The sequence below is a fragment of the Kogia breviceps genome, chromosome 12, assembly GCF_026419965.1.
Source record: "Kogia breviceps isolate mKogBre1 chromosome 12, mKogBre1 haplotype 1, whole genome shotgun sequence".
NCBI classification, from domain to species: Eukaryota; Metazoa; Chordata; class Mammalia; order Artiodactyla; family Physeteridae; genus Kogia; species Kogia breviceps.
In genome coordinates, this window is record NC_081321.1 from 83,486,525 (window position 1) to 83,506,300 (window position 19,776).

At 37.2% G+C, this 19,776-nt stretch overlaps 1 protein-coding gene across 1 annotated transcript in view; it reads right to left on the reverse strand.

The window, feature by feature from the left end:
* Nucleotides 1–19,776, reverse strand: part of SLC5A8 (solute carrier family 5 member 8) — a 63,014-nt gene that overhangs the window by 33,713 nt on the left and 9,525 nt on the right. The window contains exons 3-9 of the mRNA XM_059081955.2: nucleotides 19,501–19,552; nucleotides 11,402–11,469; nucleotides 10,273–10,427; nucleotides 8,122–8,262; nucleotides 5,034–5,163; nucleotides 1,077–1,165; nucleotides 489–601 (exon numbers count right to left, since the gene is read on the reverse strand). Of these exons, the coding sequence (XP_058937938.1) occupies nucleotides 489–601; nucleotides 1,077–1,165; nucleotides 5,034–5,163; nucleotides 8,122–8,262; nucleotides 10,273–10,427; nucleotides 11,402–11,469; nucleotides 19,501–19,552 (748 nt within the window). The remainder of the gene's footprint in view (nucleotides 1–488; nucleotides 602–1,076; nucleotides 1,166–5,033; nucleotides 5,164–8,121; nucleotides 8,263–10,272; nucleotides 10,428–11,401; nucleotides 11,470–19,500; nucleotides 19,553–19,776) is intronic.

Here is a 19,776-nt window from a genome sequence, read left to right on the forward strand (position 1 = left end):
CATGTGCAGAGAAAACAGACAATCAAGACCAGTAAAATATCATAATGCTCTGTTCCTTTATCTTCAATCTATACACACAGACTATATCTTAAACTGGCAGTGCCCTCTTAGGTAATACAGAAAAAGCATGGCTCTTGGTTCCAAACTAAGAATATTTCTTAAAACTGTGGTCTAAGTTTTAGATGGTAAAGGGTTAAATTTTTAACTATGGCTAAGAATTTTAACATAGATTTGGGATAGGAAGAAGGTGGGAAAGAAGGCTAGCCAAATAGCACCCCTGGCAATTGTTTTTTGTGGTGGCCTGACAATTGTTTGAAGTATGTCTCAAATCTTGATTGCAAATATGGCCATGATTGCATTAAATCACATGCGTGTGAGTGTATATACACTCACACTCACTTACTCTATATTTTCCATGGAAAAGAATTTCTGGTATTCCTAAAAATCATCTCCCAGAGCTAAAATGGAATTGTGAAACAAAAACTTACTCATTCCTTGGGAAATCCAAGAGAGAGACCTTTCTGAGAGAGATCGGAAGCGAGGTTTTACTAGGTCTTCCACAGTTACTGCTGCTAAGGCATTAATACTGGAGGACACTGTGCTGTAAGGAAAAATCACAATTTTGATTAATAATGTTTAAACTTTAATAATACTTTAGCAAGGTAAAAGAAAAGGGAAAACATATTGTCACTTCTGAAATATAATCAGATTTCTACTACATTACTTAAAATTTTTTTTTTTTTAATTGAAGTATAGTTGATTTAGACCGGAGTGCCTAGAGCCCGTGCTCCACAACGGGAGAAGCCACCACAATGAGAAGCCCGCGCATCGCAATAAAGACCCAATGCAGCCAAAAGTTAATTAATTAATTAATTAATTAAAACAAAAGAGACTGATGACAATATCCAGCCCCTAGAGAGAAGAGCTGGACCAACAGAGAGGAGACATGGAGTACATTACCTATGTGGGGGCCATTTGTGCTCATGTCCAGAATTCAGCTTTATTCCCCCCAAATATCCAATAACAAAAGAGATCCCCAAAGGGAAATCCTATATTATTAGAGGCATAGTTCATACCTTAATGTTCCACTGTAAGCACAGGCCACAAAAAGTCCAGGAAGTCCTGGATAATCTTGCAGAATGTCCAGTGCCAGATAAGGCATGAGCTGAAAAATTCCAAAATTTACTCTTGAGTACTATTTGCTATGAAATGAAATTAATTAACACCTCATTTATCTTGTGTTCTTCAAGAACTGAAGGAAGCTATTCCACATAACTGAAATGTCCAAATATATAAAATTAAACTCTTTACCTGCTAACACTTAAAGAAAAGAATAGCACAGTAGTTAAGGGTACAGGCTCTGGATTCAGACAGATGTGGCTTTTGCTATTTAATTTCTCTGAGCCTCAGTTTCCCCATCTGTAAAATAGGAATAATAATCCTAACCTAACAGAGTTGCTATAAAAGTTAAATTAGATAATCTGTGTAAGTTCTTAGTACAGTACACAGAATAGGCTCAGTAATAGGTAGCTGTTCTCATTCTTTGGAATAATAAATCAATTTAAAGGAAATATTTTACATACCTCTGCATTTAAGTAAGAAGAATTCACTTAATTTAACTTTAGTTGATGACTCAAGATTATATTTGTGAACTTCAATCACTGTTCAGGATTGAAAATGTAATTATAGCTGCATATACAGTAGACCCTTGAACAACACAAGTTTGAACTGTGTGGGTCCACTTAAATGTTGATTTTTTTCAATAAATACAGAAAAATGTATGTGTAGAACATCGTATGCATGATTTGTATTACATAGTATGTATGCAAGGATAGCCTACCCTTACATAGGCATGAGGTGAGTGACATTTAATATAAAAATGTGTTAGGTTTTTTTTTACTGTTTTATAACTTTGCTTTCAAAGAATTATATTGATATAATTATATTTATAGAATTATATTGATATCATTATATTATACTACACAGTATGCCTCTCTCATAATTGGAGAAACTGTGCATCAACTGATGATCACGGGGGATTTAAAAAAAAACCCACAATCTTTCCAATGCTGTATTATCAATATGACTGTAATACTGTATGCCATCCAAACTTTATAATGATTACTTTATTACCATATAGGCGAGGCTACCACAAAGCAATCATATCGATTACACTAGGCTATAATAAAGCAATCGTATTGCTGCTTCTTTATCAATGCATGACTTGTTATACCTGTAAATGAATATGAATTTCTTTTGCACATTATCTTTCATTTTTGACATCCTGTGTTAGTAATAAGTATAACATCTGCAGTGTTTTGTATCACATAAGACAACATTGATGTAGGTACTGACAGACGATTCATCTTGTAAACAGACAAGGTAAACTTATGGTATCAATCAGTACACTACTGTAAATGTATCTTCTTGTCTTCATAATTTTCTTAATAACACTTTCTTTTCTCTGGCTTACTTTATTGTAAGAATACCATATATAATCCATATAACATACAAAATATGTGTTAATCAACTGTTTATATTATCGGTAAGCCTTCTGGTCAACAGTAGGCTATTAGTAGTTAAGTTTTAGGGGAGTCAAAAATTGTATGTAGGTTTCTGTTGTGCAGATGGTCGCTACCCCTAACCCCCATGTTTTTCAAGGGTCAACTGTTGTATGAAACATAGTGATGAGTGGAGAGTAACCTCACAAAATTCCTCAACTTGCTTCTTTCAAAAACAACAATTCCTAATACTTGCTTTTTGATAAGTTACCTTTTAAAAAATAAATATTAAATAAGGATGGGAAGGTGTATGCCTTCAGCATTGTGTTACGTGGCAGTCTTTCAGCAAAACTGGTTTTTCAATCAAAAGAGTCCTAAGAGGATAATTTTCTAGAAAAATGCCCTCTCATTTCATTGAAACATCATTGATTCCTTCTCCCAATAGTACACAGTGGATGCTATGCCCATTCTCACCAGCCTCTTTGATCTCATTTAACAACTAAAGCTTATTAATTCTTTATCCTCAGAAAAAAGAGAATAACACTTCTCTCTATGAGTTCAACACCCATTTTCCCAAGACATCTTACAAGTTTAACTTCAAGAAGTATTCTATACATAAGCCAAAGTTAAGTTTCCATCGTTAGTATTAAAACGAGATCTAAAATCCTCTACCCTATCATCAACTTTCTCAAAAATCTTCAGCCTTATATTTTAGATTCTGGATGACCCCTCAGGTATAGGTAGAATCCACCAGGTAAGATTGATAGAAAAATAGTAAAACTATAACTAGGCACTAATCTGGCTTCCTCAGAGTGAGCTACAGCAGAGTATAGCAGAAACATATCTTTGCTCTCTTGGGTTAAGCTTTTGACCTGATCTTCTACTGACTGCCTTACTTCCATTGTAACCCCAGGAAAATGTCAATTGAATTAACTGGTTAACAATCCACACGCTAGTGGGATCATTCAGAGAAAATCTCTTTCTTTTTCAAAAATTTATCACTTGCTCTCTAAATGATAAATGCATGCATGCAACACACCCCCTGTGTACAATCTATGACAAGTGGTCTCAAGGTTAGGAAGTTGTAGGTTTAAAAATTTTTTTGTTGTTTTCTGGGGACTTTTGGGATTTTTTTGGCCCAGGGTAAGGGGAAGGCATATTAGAAAAAAAATTTAGTCCCTATGGTCTTCACAGATAATAACGATTGACAAAAGTCACAAAATATTCTTGACTAGAGAAAATATAATGGAATAGGGCCTCCATCTTCAGAGTAAATATGATTCTTGGATTCTCTGAAGAAATAGAAAGATCCGTTTATCAACAGGAGGGCAAAGATTAAGACAGGGTTGAGATACACAGATCAAGGATGCTCTCATTTCCCAACCCCACAAAGTTCTATTTTTCTGGGAGTATGTTATGCATTTACACCAACATAAAGTTCAACCTGTCATCATTCTAATAAGTCCCCTGGGCACTTGATTTACAATCGACTCTGGCAGTCCTGGGTTTGGATTCTAGCTACACTTTCTGAAAGATGGTCTATGGCATAGAGGTTCAAAGTTAGGACACTGGCGGCAGCCTGCCTGAGTTTGAATCCTGGCTCCAGGTTTACCAGCTGGTTATTTAAGTTCTCTGTGCCTCAGTTTCCTTATTTTTGAAAGGGAGATCATCACAGCACTGTTTCTGTGAGGATTAAAAGTTAAAATTGATATAAAGCACTTGTAATCGTGCCTGGCCCATGGTATTTGATGAGTGCTTGCAGCTATTCTTATTCATTAACTATGTGACCTTGGGCAAATTATATAACCTCTCTGAGATTCATTTCCTTGTCTATAAAATTAGAATTATAGGGTTGTGAGAATTTAAAGAAATAAAGCATGCAAAGCTCTTGGCACAGAACCTCATCACATAGCTGGCGCTCAATAAATGTTCACTTTTAGATCCATTTCCCTATCATTTAAAAACTGGAAGGTGGGACTTCCCTAGTGGTCCAGTGGTTAAGACTCCGTGGTCCCAATGCAGGGGGCCCTGGTTTGATCCCTGATCAGGGAACTGGATCCTGCATGCTGCAACTAAAAAAGATCCCGCACGCGGCAACAAAGATCCCGTGTGCCGCAACTAAAACCTGGCTCAGCCCAATAAATTAAAAAAAAAAAAAAAAAAACTGGAAGGTAAACTGCTTATCAATGAACAATCTAAACCCACAAAATGTTCTATGGTACCGCAGTTTGTATATAGCTTTGGGCTTTTTTTAAACTGTGTTTCTATTTCTACTCCCAGCCTTGAGCTATTTCTATTTAACACCTACCTTGAAACTTTGCAAGGTATTTCAATATTTTTATTGGACGTAGCATTCTTCACTTTTGCTATAGCTGCTAAAATAAATTTTTTCCAAATGCTTTATAGAAACTAAAGATGATTATATTGTGCCTATTTGCTCTTACTTTACAACAACATGAACGCTCTTTCCTCCCAGCTAATAAGCTTTCTGAATGTCATTCTTGCATGTGTAAGAAAGACATGGTACTGGACCTGGTCTGGTGCAGACACTTTCTTGGCTGTCCAAGGATCACAGTCACGGTATCTGGAATACAGGGCGAGCCCACACAGCACTGTGCAGGTCAGGATCAACCAGAGTGCCACAAGATTGATGTAGAGAGACCTAAGGAAGTGAAAGCAAACCAGCAAATGACAATTTTAATTTCCATCTCAAAGATGAGGAAACTTGTTACATAAATAGAAGAGACTTTCATGATTATATTCAATAGATGTGCATTCTCTTTTGGTTCTCGAAAATGCTATGGATTTTATTCTGGCCTAACCTTCTGTTTATGATATCAATCAACACTGCATTTGGAAATACTTGGAAAAGATGGGATTTTGCCATTGAATGAATGTATTCTCCTGGTCAGAGTTCCATGGGCATTATTAGCTTTATAATGGTATCTAGTTACAGTCCTTCAGGATGTCTTGTCATGAAATGGAGATTTTAATAGTCAACAGGGCAGTGACTATTACTCATTTTACCTTTAAAAGTGATGCAATTATAAACTAGTAAACACTGTTAGCCTTTATATAGCAACTCGTCAGGCTTGTTTAAATGTGGTTTGTTACGCCACCCATTAAATAGAAAAGGCAAACCTGTATTCCTTGGACAGGTATCTTCCAAAACAATGTTCAGCATTTTAATAAATGGTGTGTGCTCCAGTAGAGTATAAAGGTTTACCGAATAGCACTGGAGTCAGTCCTGAGCATTAATCTTAGCTCTCCCTACCATATGTGACCTTGGGCAAGTAATTTAACCTCTCTGATCCTCAGTTTCTTCATTTACAGCTAGAAATAACAATGCTTACCTCACCGAGTTATATGTGAAACTAAATAAAATAGTATATATCATATAGTACAACGGCATGTACTAAACACTTGTTAAATGGTAGTTATTGATATTATTAGTGTTAATATCATTGAGTGCTATGTCTTAATAATCAGTTGATAGTAAATATTTCTCCCACTAGGGTGGCTACATTTTCCCCCCAGGGGTGCTGTAGTGGACACTGATAAGCTTCCCTAGGCTGAAGAGAGGTCTCCCCACACCCACCAACTCATACCTCCTTCCCCAGAGAAGACTGCATAAAATGACAACTGGATTCAGAGGTTTAAAGGCTAAGTCCCCTCAGGCCAACTTGGGACAGTCTGAAGGGTCATCCCAGCTCTGGGGCTCCCCTCGAGGCCTCTGTTGAGACTGCATCACAGTCCAACTTCCTCTGGCCAATCCTTCTTCCTTCCCTTCCTTCTCTGTTCCAGTGGTGATGCCCTAGTAGACTCTGGCATGCTAACCTCCATCTCAGAGTCTGCTTCCGGGAGAAGCTACCTTGCAGCAGGTCCCACAACAGATTGCTAGCCTTTTTTACCGCATGTTTTGTTATTGTCTAAAAGTACTATAACTATATCTCATCTCCAAATCATCAGAAAATATACCCAGACACTTTCTCAGTCAACACACCTCACTTATATATGAGTTAACACTTTATTATATTGTTTTATTTTACTTTAATGCCATTCATGTAGATCTGATATTGTACCCAGTCAATCAATGTCAGTAGGTCTTGACTTTTTGGCTGGGACTCATTCTTCCCACGGAGCCAATGTTAAAAAGTGGGAGAAAATGGTCCCCCTGAGCTCTTGTTAAAGAGACACCCTGGACTATTCTGAAGGAAATTGCTTCTTACTAAGAAAGCTCTAATGCTGTTCTTTCAGTTACAAAATTGGCTTTTTGAGTTCCATGTTCTCAAAGAAACGTGTTCCCAAAGAAGAGCATGTGAACAATTACTTTGGGAGAGGCATCAGTGCTGATGTAGATGGATTAATGGATATGTAAATTATATTCCTTTAAAGTGTCTTAAAGTAGCAGAACTCCTAAGCTCACTTTTGGGGGATTCCATATCCAGTTATTATACTCATATTCATATAGATTTTTTATTGTGGAATTTACCAAAGACAGATAATGTCTAAACCAATTTACTCTCACATATTGACATGTGACCTCATATATTTCTCACATTCCCCTTTGAATAGCAACAGAACTGCCACTCCTCCTACTCCAACCACCTTGTTACTCTTAATCAATCTACTTAGAGTTTTATAGCCCCTAAATGCATAGCCTGACATATCAGCATGAAGAGCACTAGTCACCAAGCTTATCTGAGGCCTCCTGGCAAAGAACCAGCCACTGTTCATACTCTCCACTGGAGTCAAGATGGGCTGGAGAGTCCCCTGACCATGCTGTCCTTCCTACCTCTGTGCTTTGCCCAAATCACTCTGCCTACTCAGAATGCCCTCCCATACTTCGTCACCTGCCCACACATGGTCATTCTTCAGGACCTGCCTGCTTGACAGGAATCTCTGTCCCGCCTCTCTTATCTTATCTCTTATCCCCTGCCTTCACATCCCATGATTTGAGGTGGAAAAAGGAATTCACATTGACTGGATCCCTACCACATGCGTGCCAAACACAGTATTTTATAATACCTCCACGAGATGTGTGATATCTTATGTTCATTTTACAAGTTTAGACACTGAAGCTCGGAGAGTCTAAGTAACTCACGCCACATCACTCAAGTAGCAAGTATTAGAACAAGGTTATAAACCTATGACTGTGTCTGAAAATCAAATGCACCAGCATATCTGGCAATATAATGCTCTACAACATTTCCTCTATATTGTTATACTGTTTCACAGAACTGTTATACCTCTAGTGTTAGTTTACTTTTCACATACTTGCATATATTTTCCTAATTGGATGCTAAATTCCTTCATGACAAGAGCCATATATTTATCATTTTTTATTCTCTACAGTTCCTCATACAAACAGATGCACAATAAATACCTATTTATTTGATAAGATTTGTTTTACTTAATAATTGATATAAATATTTTTAAATATCTGATTTAAAACATACAATGCCACTTTGTTCTATGTGATCCTTTTGTAGTATATCATTTATCTCTTAGAATGTCATGACACAAAAGACTTAAACTTGAGCAAAGCTTGACTTTTGAAAGAGTTTCCATAAAGACAACTGATAGTTATTCATTATTCATATACCACAATTTGTCTTACATTTTTGCCTGGAATCTGTTTTTACAGGAAATATATCTCTGCACTTGGGATTGGTTGACTCCATAGATGCTGGTCCATGTGAAGGTCCCTCCTATAACAATCGTCCAGAATGTGTGTCTTTGCAAAGGGTTAGGAATAAAACTAAATGAAAACAAACAGAAAACAAATTTGAAGTCTCAGCCAAACACTACAGAAATCTTCCTAGAGTAATTTTGGAAGCAAGCAATGTATACCTACATAAATATAAATAAATATTTATAAATATACATACATGAATATGTACCGATTAAGTAATATAAAAGGTAGAAATATTCTTAAGTTCAATTAAATAAAAATTGATACTTTCAGAGATTTGGAAATTCTGGATGGGACTGGGGGAAAAAATGAATGTTCCAATCATTCTGAGCATTTATAGAAATTGTTCTCCCATGGCCATAGGAAATTATTTAAACAAGTCTGCCATGCTGTAATCAGAGAGGAGCATGAAGCTGAAAAAAGAGAGAAAGAGATTCCTAGGTACACTGCAGCAATAGAAATGGTACTGAAATGAACACAATATTGACACATTTTGTGTGTGTAATTCCTCTCCTAGCATATGTAGAGTCATAGTTCTACTTTATATTCAAGCTTAAGAATTCAATTAATGCAGTTTAATGGTTTTCATGTCATTATAATCTGTTCTTAAAATGCTGTGTGCACAAACTAAGTACTCATAGTTCAAAGTCATTATGACATTTACAAAACATTGCTACAAAGAAAGCTCAACTTCCACATTCGATACATCTTTTAATCCTTCTTAACGTATCACCTTGGAAGGAATGAGTGTTCATCTCTCAAACACAATATAAGCTTGAAAATTTTCTGCAGAATTAGTTTCAATGGAAACTTTCTGAAAATTATGAAACCCTGCAATTCCACTTCAAAGCTTATATTTGAGATGAGCTGAGTAAAGTGCTACATATTTATGCATTTTCCAGCATTCTTATGGAAAGATAAGAGCCTCTATTCCATTCTCTAACACTTAATATCAAAGTCTAAGAGTTTTAATGGTGATCAATCAAAATGTTCTGCTCTGCACTAGCTACAGGATGGAATCATGCCCACGCTAGGCCAACTGGAGGCTCTCTTCCTTGGAATCTGAATCTTGCGGTAAAAGAAAAAAAAACTATTGAGAACAGCTGAAGTTGATTCACTGTAATTCATTCTTGCAAATTAACACATTGACCCTGTTCAATTTCTGACTTTCTTCTCATACATTAGCACCTATTTTCAGAAAACTGGAAGAGAGCCACCAAGTGCAAAATGATTTTCTTCCCTTTTGCCAATGATTTCAGCTTGCTTATCTCAGAACAGGGCTGCTGAAAGAGAAAATAAGTTGGTCTATGTCAAAATGAGCCCCCCCTGCGCATTGAATGTGATGTACAAGGAAGAGACTATTGATCCCAAAGAGAAGGTGTTTAAAATATCTTTTTAAATTGTGATATATTTGTGATGAAATATATAGTTTCTCCATTAGCCTTCTTTAAGAAAACTAAATAGTTGCTGAAGACGTTATACCTTATGCTATACTGAGACTTGAGGCATCAGCTGTAACTTTTCTAGTCAATTTTCAAGAAATAATATTTAATATATAATGTACATTATGTAACATTTATACACATATAATACACACATATATATGTAGCATAATAATAATATACTATACATTATCAGGGTAATATTAAAAGAGAAATTCTCTAGGCTGCTTGAAACAAATAACTGTCAAAATGGAATCACTGCCTTTTGGTGTTTTTTTCTTAAGAGGTTTCCTTTTCTTCTCTCTCTAGTATATCTTCCCTTATTTCCCTACCCACACCTTTCAACCTATTCCAGACTTTAATATCTGGAAGAAAATACTCTTTTGCTATCAATCCCTTCTCAGGAGGAAGCACCATTCTCAGCTCCATGTAGCTAACTACCAAATGACTAACCCCTTAAAGACCTGGTGGAAATTCCTTACGCATTAACTTCCCAGCTTCAAATTTTTGTATCACACCCTTAATGGTTGGTTTGTTTTCTAATGTAAACTTACTATTTCATCCAAGAGATTTTTTTTAACAGAAAAAAAACAAAAGGAATGCTATATTAACCAAGAAGTAAATAGCAACTTACTTCCAGAAGTTTAATCTTCCTCCATTATAGGCATCATTTAGAATAGTGCTGATTCCACCTTGAATCAATACAGCCTGTATAATCACAGATGCAAATCCAGCCACCATGATCCCAACTTGAAAAACATCCGTCCAGATAACCGCTTTAAGACCACCCTTTGAGGGGAAAGTACATTAGGATTAATGCTTCTACCAGACATTATTAAGCATCTACATGCTTATACACAATGCTGGACAAAGATAACGAAAACATGGATCTTGGCTAAGAAGTGCACCCAAGGGAGATAAGTCAGGAAGGTAATACTTAGACCAAACTTTCAAATATAAGCAGAGTCCAAGATGTAAGGTCCTCCCAATAGAGAAAATAGCATGGGCAAAAGTTTAGAGAGGTTAAAATATGTGGCATGTTGAGTGCAGCCAGATATATATTTTGGAGTGCCGTGGAGTGGTGTGGGAATATTGTTGGGAAAAAAATCCAGAGTCAAATTGCAAATGGTGATATCATAGATTTTATCCTATAGGCAGGGCTGAAATTCAACCAGTATGCATAAAGAAGGACATACCAGTTGTTGAAAAAACTAAAATTGTTTTGTACTAGCCACCGCCACAAACTTCCCAAGTGTCCCCCTCCAGTCCCTGAACCAGCCCCTCCTTGAGGACCTTGTCTTCCAAAACACTGAGCAACTAAAGGATTAAGACCTAGAATATCCGGGGTTGCATAAGACTTGCACCACTGCTAAGGATCAGCATCCATGATAATAACAGTGCCCATGCCATACTGGTTCTTACATTTTGACTGTCGCTCCTGCCTAAAGGCAGTGGGAAGTTATCTCAGGTTTCTAAGCTGAGGAATATTATGAGCACAGCTATGGTAACACAGCAACAGTGACAGTGAATTAGGAGACAAGGTTGGGGACCACGGCATGGTTCAAATGAAAGAAAAAAATATCAGTTATGATCAATGTCCTACAAAGGATCAAATTTTACCCTGGACTGAATATTCCTTAAAAAAAAGTTATACTGTAGGAGGCAGGTATGAAGAACCCAGGCTGCAGCATGCAACGATTGAAATTTTCAATTTTGCAAAGCAAGTGTGTAGAGTGAAAGGAGAAATAATGTTCTTGACATACCATGGTGCAGTAGAATGTGCAGACCACACCAGTAGCCACTACAGCACCCCACAGATTGAATCCTGTGACTGTAGAAGAAAATGCACGTGTAACTATGAAACATATATAAGCACTTCTCAAAAAATCATGAGAGGGAAGCTATACCATTTATTGGGCACCTACCTCTACACCCACTTGCCATAAACTAGGTCCAAATATCAAAAACTGTACCAAAACAAATGGAGTTTAAAACTTCATTTGATGAGTTAAATAGACCTGGCTTCTACCCTCAGGCACCATACAGTATCCAACACTGGCTAAATCAAATACATGAAAAAGCATTTATATTGTAATTAAGCTAAGACACCGCTTGATATTGGGAGGTAGCTACCCAGACTGAATGGGGTCATAGGATATTTGTTGTATGGTTCAGATAAACACATTATTCTACCAGTCTATGAAAGGCAAGTTGTGCGTGTTAAAATGGGGCCAAGATAGAGAAAAGTCTATATAATTTGTTACCATTTATTTAAGAAGTAAAGGGGTATATTACATTTTTTTTAATGAAAGAATAACAACTCTATGCCCACAGATTTGAAAATCCAGATGAAATGATCCAATATCTTGAAAGACACAATCTGCCAAAACTCACACAGGAAAAAAATAGATGATCTGAATAGACCTATATTTACTTTAAAAATTGAATCAATAATTACTAATCTTCCAAAACAGAAAGCCCCAGGCCCAGAGGGTGATGAAGTCTACTGAATATTTAAGGATGGAATTATACCAATCTCTTTCAGAGGATAGAAGCAGAGGGAATACTTTATAACTCATTCTATGAGGCCAGCAACACCCTAATACCAACCAGACAAAGACATTACAAGAAAAGAAAACTACAGACCAATATCTCTCACGAATATAGATGCAAGAATCCTCAACAAAATATTAGCAAATCGGGCTTCCCTGGTGGCGCAGTGGTTGAGAGTCCGCCTGCCGACGCAGGGGACACGGGTTCGTGCCCTGGTCCGGGAAGATCCCACATGCCGCGGAGCAACTAAGCCCGTGAGCCATGGCCGCTGAGCCTGCGCATCCGGAGCCTGTGCTCCGCACCGAGAGAGGCCACAGCAGTGAGGGGCCCGCGTACCACACACACAAAAAAAAATTAGCAAATCAAATTTTAAAAGCATAAAAAGAATTAAACACTATATGCAAGGCTGGCTCAACATTTGAAAATCAATTAATGGAATCCACCACATCAACAGACTAAAGAAGAAAAATCATAGTATCAAATTAATAGATGCAGAAAAAGCATTTGACAAAATCCAACATGCATTCATGATAAAATTTCTCAATAAACTAGAAATAGAGGGGAACATTCTCAATCTGATAAAGATTATCTACAAAAAACTTACAGCTGACATTATACTTAATGGTGAGCCACTCGAAGATTTCCCTCTAAGATCAGGTACAAAGGAAGGAAGGAAGACATAAAACTCTCTTTGTTCACAAATGACATGATCATCTGTGTAGAAAATCAGAAATAATTGGCAAAAATTTCCCAGGTCTAATAAATGATTATAGTAAGTTTGCAGGATACAGGTTAATAAACAAAAGTCAATCACCTTCCTATATACCAACAAAAAACAGGTGGAATTTGAAATTTAAAGCACATTTCCATTTATATTAGTACCCCCCAAAATGAAATACTTAGCTACAAATCTAACAAAGTATAATATATACAAGATGTATAAGAGGAAAACTACAAAACTCTGATGAATGAAATGAAAGAATTGAATAAGTTGAGAGATATTCCATGTTAATGAATAGGACAACTCAATACTGTCAAGATGTCAGTTCTTCCCAATTTAATCTACAGATTCAGTGCAATCCCAATGGAAATCCCAGAGAGTTATTTTGTGGATAATAACAAACTGTGGAGAACTGAAAAACTGATTTGAAAGCTTATATGGAGAGGCAAAAGACTCTGAATCACCAACACAGTAATTGAAAGAGAAGAACAAAGCTGGAGAACTGACTGTACCTGACTTCAAGACTTAATATGAGGACTTCCCTGGTGGCACAGTGGTTAAGAATCTGCCTGCCAATGCAGGGGACACAGGGTCAATCCCTGGTCCAGGAAGAGCCCACATGCTGCAGAGCAACTAAGCCCATGTGCCACAACTACTGAGCCTGTGCTCTAGAGCCCACGAGCCACAACTACTGAAGCCCGTGCGCCTAGAGCCTGTGCTCCACAACAAGAGAAGCCACCACAATAAGAAGCCTGTGCACCGCAATGAAGGATAGCCCCTGCTCACTGCAACCAGAGAAAGCCTGCACGCAGCAGTGAAGACCCAGTGCAGCCAAAAATTTAAAAATAAAATTAAAAAGTAGAAAAGACTTAATATGAAACTAGAATAATCAAGAGAGTGTGATATTGGTGAACGAACATACAAATAGATCAATGAAAAAGAACAGAGAGCCCAGAAATAGACCCCCATAATTAAAGTCAACTGATCTTTGGCCAAAGAGTAAAGTCAATTCAATGGGGCAAAGATAGTTTCTTCAACTAACGGTGCTGGAACAACAGGACATCCACATGCAAAAAAATGAATCTAGACACAGACCTTACACCCTTCACCAAAATTAAATCAAGATGGCTCATAGACCTATATATGATGTTGCCTTTTTAGATACAACATCAAAGACACAATCTATGAAAAATAATTGATAAGCTGGACTTCATTAAAATTTTAAAAATATATGCTCTGTGAAAGATAATATCAGATGAATTAGAAGATAAGCCACAGACTGAAAGAAAATTTTGCAGAAGACACATCTGATAAAGGACTGTTCTCCAAATTATACAAAAACTCTTAAAACTCAACAGTTTAAAAAAAAGCCTGGGGCTTCCCTGGTGGCCCAGTGGTTGAGAGTCCGCCTGCTGATGCAGGGGACACGGGTTCGTGGCCCGGTCTGGGAAGATCCCACATGCCGCGGAGCGGCTGGGCCCGTGAGCCATGGCCGCTGAGCCTGCGCGTACGGAGCCTGTGCTCTGCAATGGGAGAGGCCACAACAGTGAGAGGCTCGCGTACCACACACACATAAAAAAAAGCCTGATTTTAAAATGTACCAAAGACCTTAACAGACACCTCACAGAAGAAGATATATACATGGCAAATAAGCATATGAAAAGATGCTCCACATTATATGTCATTAGGGAAATGCAAATGAAAACAAGAAACTTATTAGAATGGCCAAAATCTGGAACACTGACAGCATCACACACTGGCAAGGATGTGGAGCAACATGACTCTTTCAGACATTGCTGGTAAGAATGCAAAATGGTAACAGCCACTTTGGAGGATAGTTTGGTGGTTTCTTACAAAACTAAACATATTCTTATCATATAATCCCACAGTTGCGCTCTTTGGTATTAACTCAAAAAGAGTTGAAAACTGCATATGGAATAGTCTCTCCAGAAAGTTGAAATGAAGTCTGAGAAAGCTTCTAGATCTAGTTCACAAGAAATACAGTTCACCAAAATGACTCAATAAGAACAAGAAAATATGAATAACTCTATATTTATTAAAGAAACTGAGGGCTTCCCTGGTGGCGCAGTGGTTGCGAGTCTGCCTGCTGATGCAGGGGATGCGGGTTCGTGCCCCGGTCCGGGAAGATCCCACATGCCGCGGAGCGGCTGGGCCCGTGATCCATGGCCGCTGGTCCTGCACGTCTGGAGCCTGTGCTCCGCGAAGGGAGAGGCCACAACAGTGAGAGGCCCGCGTACCACAAACACACAAAAAAGAAACTGAATCCATATACCAAAACCTTTCTACAAAAACAAACAAATATCAGGCCCAGATGCCCACACTGTGAATTCTTTCAAGCATTTAAGAAATACACTGTTGTTGTTTTTTTAAATGGAAATGCATTTCTTTAATTAATTAATTTATTTAATGTTACTTTTGGCTGTGTTGGGTCTTCGTTTCTGTGCGAGAGCTTTCTCTATTTGAGGCAAGCAGGGGCCACTCTTCATCGTGGTGCGCGGGCCTATCGCGGCCTCTCTTGTTACAGAGCACAGGCTCCAGACGCGCAGGCTCAGTAGTTGTGGCTCACGGGCCTAGTTGCTCCGCGGCATGTGGGATCTTCCCAGACCAGGGCTCGAACCCGCGTCCCCTGCATTAGCAGGCAGATTCTCAACCACTGCGCCACCAGGGAAGCCCAAAACACAGTTTTATACAAACTCTTTCAGAAAACAGAGGAGGGAACACTTCCCAAATCATATAAAGCCAGTATAATTGATACCAAAATCCTGACAAAGACATTTAAGGAAAAGTAAATTTCAGGCCAATATTCCTCATAACCTGTAAAAATCCTTAACAAAATATTGGCAAATCAAATTCAGCAATATATAAAAAGGTTAATACATTATGACCAAGTGAGGTTTATACCAAGGATGAAAATTGGTTTAACATTTGAAAATCAATATAATTTTCTACATTAACAGTGAATTAAGACAAAGAAGAGAAAAAAGAGGCAGGCAGACAGGAAAAGAAGCAGTAAAACTGTCTCTATTCATAAACAACATGAAAATCATAAGGGATATGCCAAAAGCCTACTTGAATTAATAAATATATTTAGCAAGTTCTCAGGATAGAAGATCAACATATAGAAGGCAATTGTATTTTTCCATACTTGCAAATGAATAATTAGAAAATGATATTATAAAACAATACCATTTGCAATAGCATAAAAACATCAATTATCTAGAAATAAATCTAAGAAATGTGTACAAGACTTCAGTATCAAAAACTAAGAAACATTACTGAGAGAAATTTTAAAAGGCCTGGGTAAGTGGATAAATAGGCTATGTAATGGATTGGAAGAATATTTGCTTTTGTAAAGTGACGGGTCAAGTCTTTTGCCCACTTTTTGCTAGGTTATTTGTCTGTTTTGTATTCATTTTATTATTCTATGAGCCAGTAAACTCAACATCAAGAGTCATCAGAAAAATACAAATTAAAATCACAATAAGATAATAGATCATACAACTAGAATAGCTACAATCGAAAAGACAAATACAAAATCTGGCAAGGACACAGAATAACTGGGACTCTCACACATTGTGGGGTGGGCATGCAAAATGATATAACCACTTAGAAAGCTATTTGGCAGTTTCTCTTAAATTTTTTACATGTACCTACCCTGTGCTGGGTCAGAATAGTGTGTATTTAACTGTATATTGCTTCCAGGTATTCATCCACTAAAAATGAAAACGTGTGTCAAAAAGCAAAGCAAGACAAAACAAAACCTGTACAAGAATGCGCTTAGCAGTCTTAATTCAAAATAGCCTAAAACTGGAAACAACCCAACATCCATTAATAACAGAATGGAGAAACAGATTTTCGTAGATGTATATGATAAAATACTAGCAATAAAAAGGAATGAACTGCTGATACATGTAGCAACATGAATGAATGCCACAAAACCATTTTGTTGAGCAAAAGAAACCAGATGCAAAAAGGCACTATATAAAATCTAACAACAGGAAAAACTAATTTATGGTGATAAAAACTGGCTGCTTGGAATGGAAGGGGGGATTCATTAGAAAGAATCAAAAAAAACCTTTCTGGGATTTGATGATAGAAATATTGTATATCTTGAGTTTGGTGGTTGTCACATAAGTACACAAAATTGTTAAAACTCATCCAACTGTGCACTTAGGTTCTGGGCATTTTATTGTATATAAGCTACAATACATCTCAATAAAATATGGTTTTCAATTTTAAAAAACAAGAAAGAGAAATGTAAGAGACAAATGAAATAATTACAATTACATAAAATTATCTGGATCCTGATTCTAACAAACACTTAAAAAAAAATCAGGGAAATCTGAACTCTGACCTTATATTGATGACAGTAAGGTATTAATGTTAATGTTTTAGAAATGATAAAGGTACAATTGTGTTTAAAAAACACATCCTGGACTTCCCTGGTGGCGCAGTGGTTAAGAATCCGCCTGCCAATGGAGGGGACACGGATTTGAGCCCTGGTCTGGGAAGATCCCACATGACGCGGAGCAACTAAGCCCGTGCGCCACAACTACTGAGCCTGCGCTCTAGAGCCTGCGAGCCACAACTACTGAGCCCACGCGCCACAATTACTGAAGCCCACATGCCTAGAGCCTGTGCTCCGCAACAAGAGAAGCCACCGCAATGAGAAGCCTGCGCGTCACAATGAAGAGTAGCCCCCGCTCAACACAACTAGAGAAAGCCCATGAGCAGGAATGAAGACCCAATGCAGCCAAAAATAAATAAATAAATTTATTTTAAAAAAACAAAAAACACACATCCTGGTACAAACGTCCAGTCATGGAATCCACAAGTCATGGTAATGTAATGTACAGCATGGTTAATAATACTGTATTGCATATTTTAAAAGTTGTTAAGAGAGCAAATCTTAAAAGCTCTCATCACAAGAAAAAGAATTTTGTAACTATGTATTATGATGGATGTTAACTTAGACTTATTGTGGTGATCGCTGTAATATATACAAATATTGAATCATTATGGTAAACCTGAAACTAATATAATGTTATATGTTGATTATACCTCAATTTTAAAAAGTATGTAAAAGACATATGGAATTCAGATGAAATGATAAAATATCTCAGATTTACAGCAAAATAATCTAGTGAGGGAAATAGGAAGTGAATTAAACCAAGAGTTGATAGTTATTAGTGTAGAGTTAAGGGTCTATTAGGGTTCAATACACTATTCTATTTTAGTGTATGTTGGAGGTTTTCCATAATTTCAAAAAAAGTTAAAAAAAATTGTATCTAGAGAATGTTAAGTTCCAATTCAGCTAAACAAGTTTCTATGGAGCATCTGTTGCGCACCAAGTACCCTGTCTATGCTTGTGTCTACTCCCTTGGTACAGTAAAATACACAACTGATACTCAAATGGTCAAAATACAGTCCTTGGATCCTAATTTACTCCTAGGAAGTGGCTCAATAAACTGATAAGAACAGAGTTTTTGAAGCACTGAAGGCAGTGCTTTCTTATTCCCAGAACTGCACTTTTTTTAAAAAAAACTCTAAAGCCAATATCTTTAGCTACACTTAAAGCCAATAGGTAACTTACGAAGTTTATAGTTCAGCTCTTTACATATGAAGTGATCCAACCATGACGTTGGGACATTCAGAATTCAATGGTACATTATATAATGGAGTTCTTCTTTGTAACAATACTGTTGTGCTTTATTATCTATGTATTATGAAATCAAGAAATTAGAATGTGGAGTTAGCTGGAGTTTTCCATTTTCTTTTTTTTTCTTGTTTTCTTTGGGGTTGTCTGTCCATTTTATATTAACTTGAGGAACTGTACCACATTCTTCCCCTCACAGAGTCCACTTGTTCATTTTACAAAGAAGTTTTAGAGATAAATTCACTTCTGATTGATAAGAATTCCGAGAATGTAGAGTTCCCCTGAAGTCTTTTGAAGGTATGACTAACACACACATTTGCCATAATAAACAATCTCAGTTTCACAGCTATTATCTGCCCAAATCTAGAGAGTATAGTAATTTGTTGATCACACATTTGTTTATAGGGATACTATAGTCATCTGTCCTTTGGTCACTAGGAGCAATCTGATATTTCAAATCACACAGACCTCTTTTTCTTGTATTTTGCACCACATTAGAAATAGGGACAAGAAAAGTTTCTCTCCCTGCCAGATTTTACAACGGGACTGAGTCTGAGCTGAATAACACAGAAGCCTCTTGGAGATGGGCTCCAAGTTATAGCCACAAAGGGAGGAAGTGCAGTCTTTCATGATTTTGACTACAGGGGGCATTCATTCTGAAGGGATGGAGAATGGCTGGTTGGCACATCCCAGAGAAACACCACCCAGTGAAGTCTACAGACCTTTTAAAGCTATGATCCAGGAACACAAAGAAGCTGCTAGTGTAGACACTGAACCCACCTGGCCCACCTCAAGCTGATGCAGGTTACTGGAAGCATTCCTCCTCCTCCCCATCTCCCCAGAGATAGAATACGGTCTGTTAAAAGTGAACCCCCAAATGTGAGTGACATATTGGTAGCTCTAAAACATACCTTGATTCAAAGCCAGGGCAGGGGCATAAATAACAATTCCAGTATACAAAATCTAGGGGAAAAAAGAAAACCAAATAAATGGTATGAATTACAAAATGAAATATTGATATTTTTCTATAAATTTAATTATGAATTAAAACTACAGTTTCAATATACTTAATAAAATTTGCTTGTAACTTGAAAAATGTTATTTAAGTGAAGTTGACTCTCCTTTTCCATTTGTGGTGTGGTCATAGGTCACAAAAATCTTTTATGACCAATTTTGTGTAAAAATAT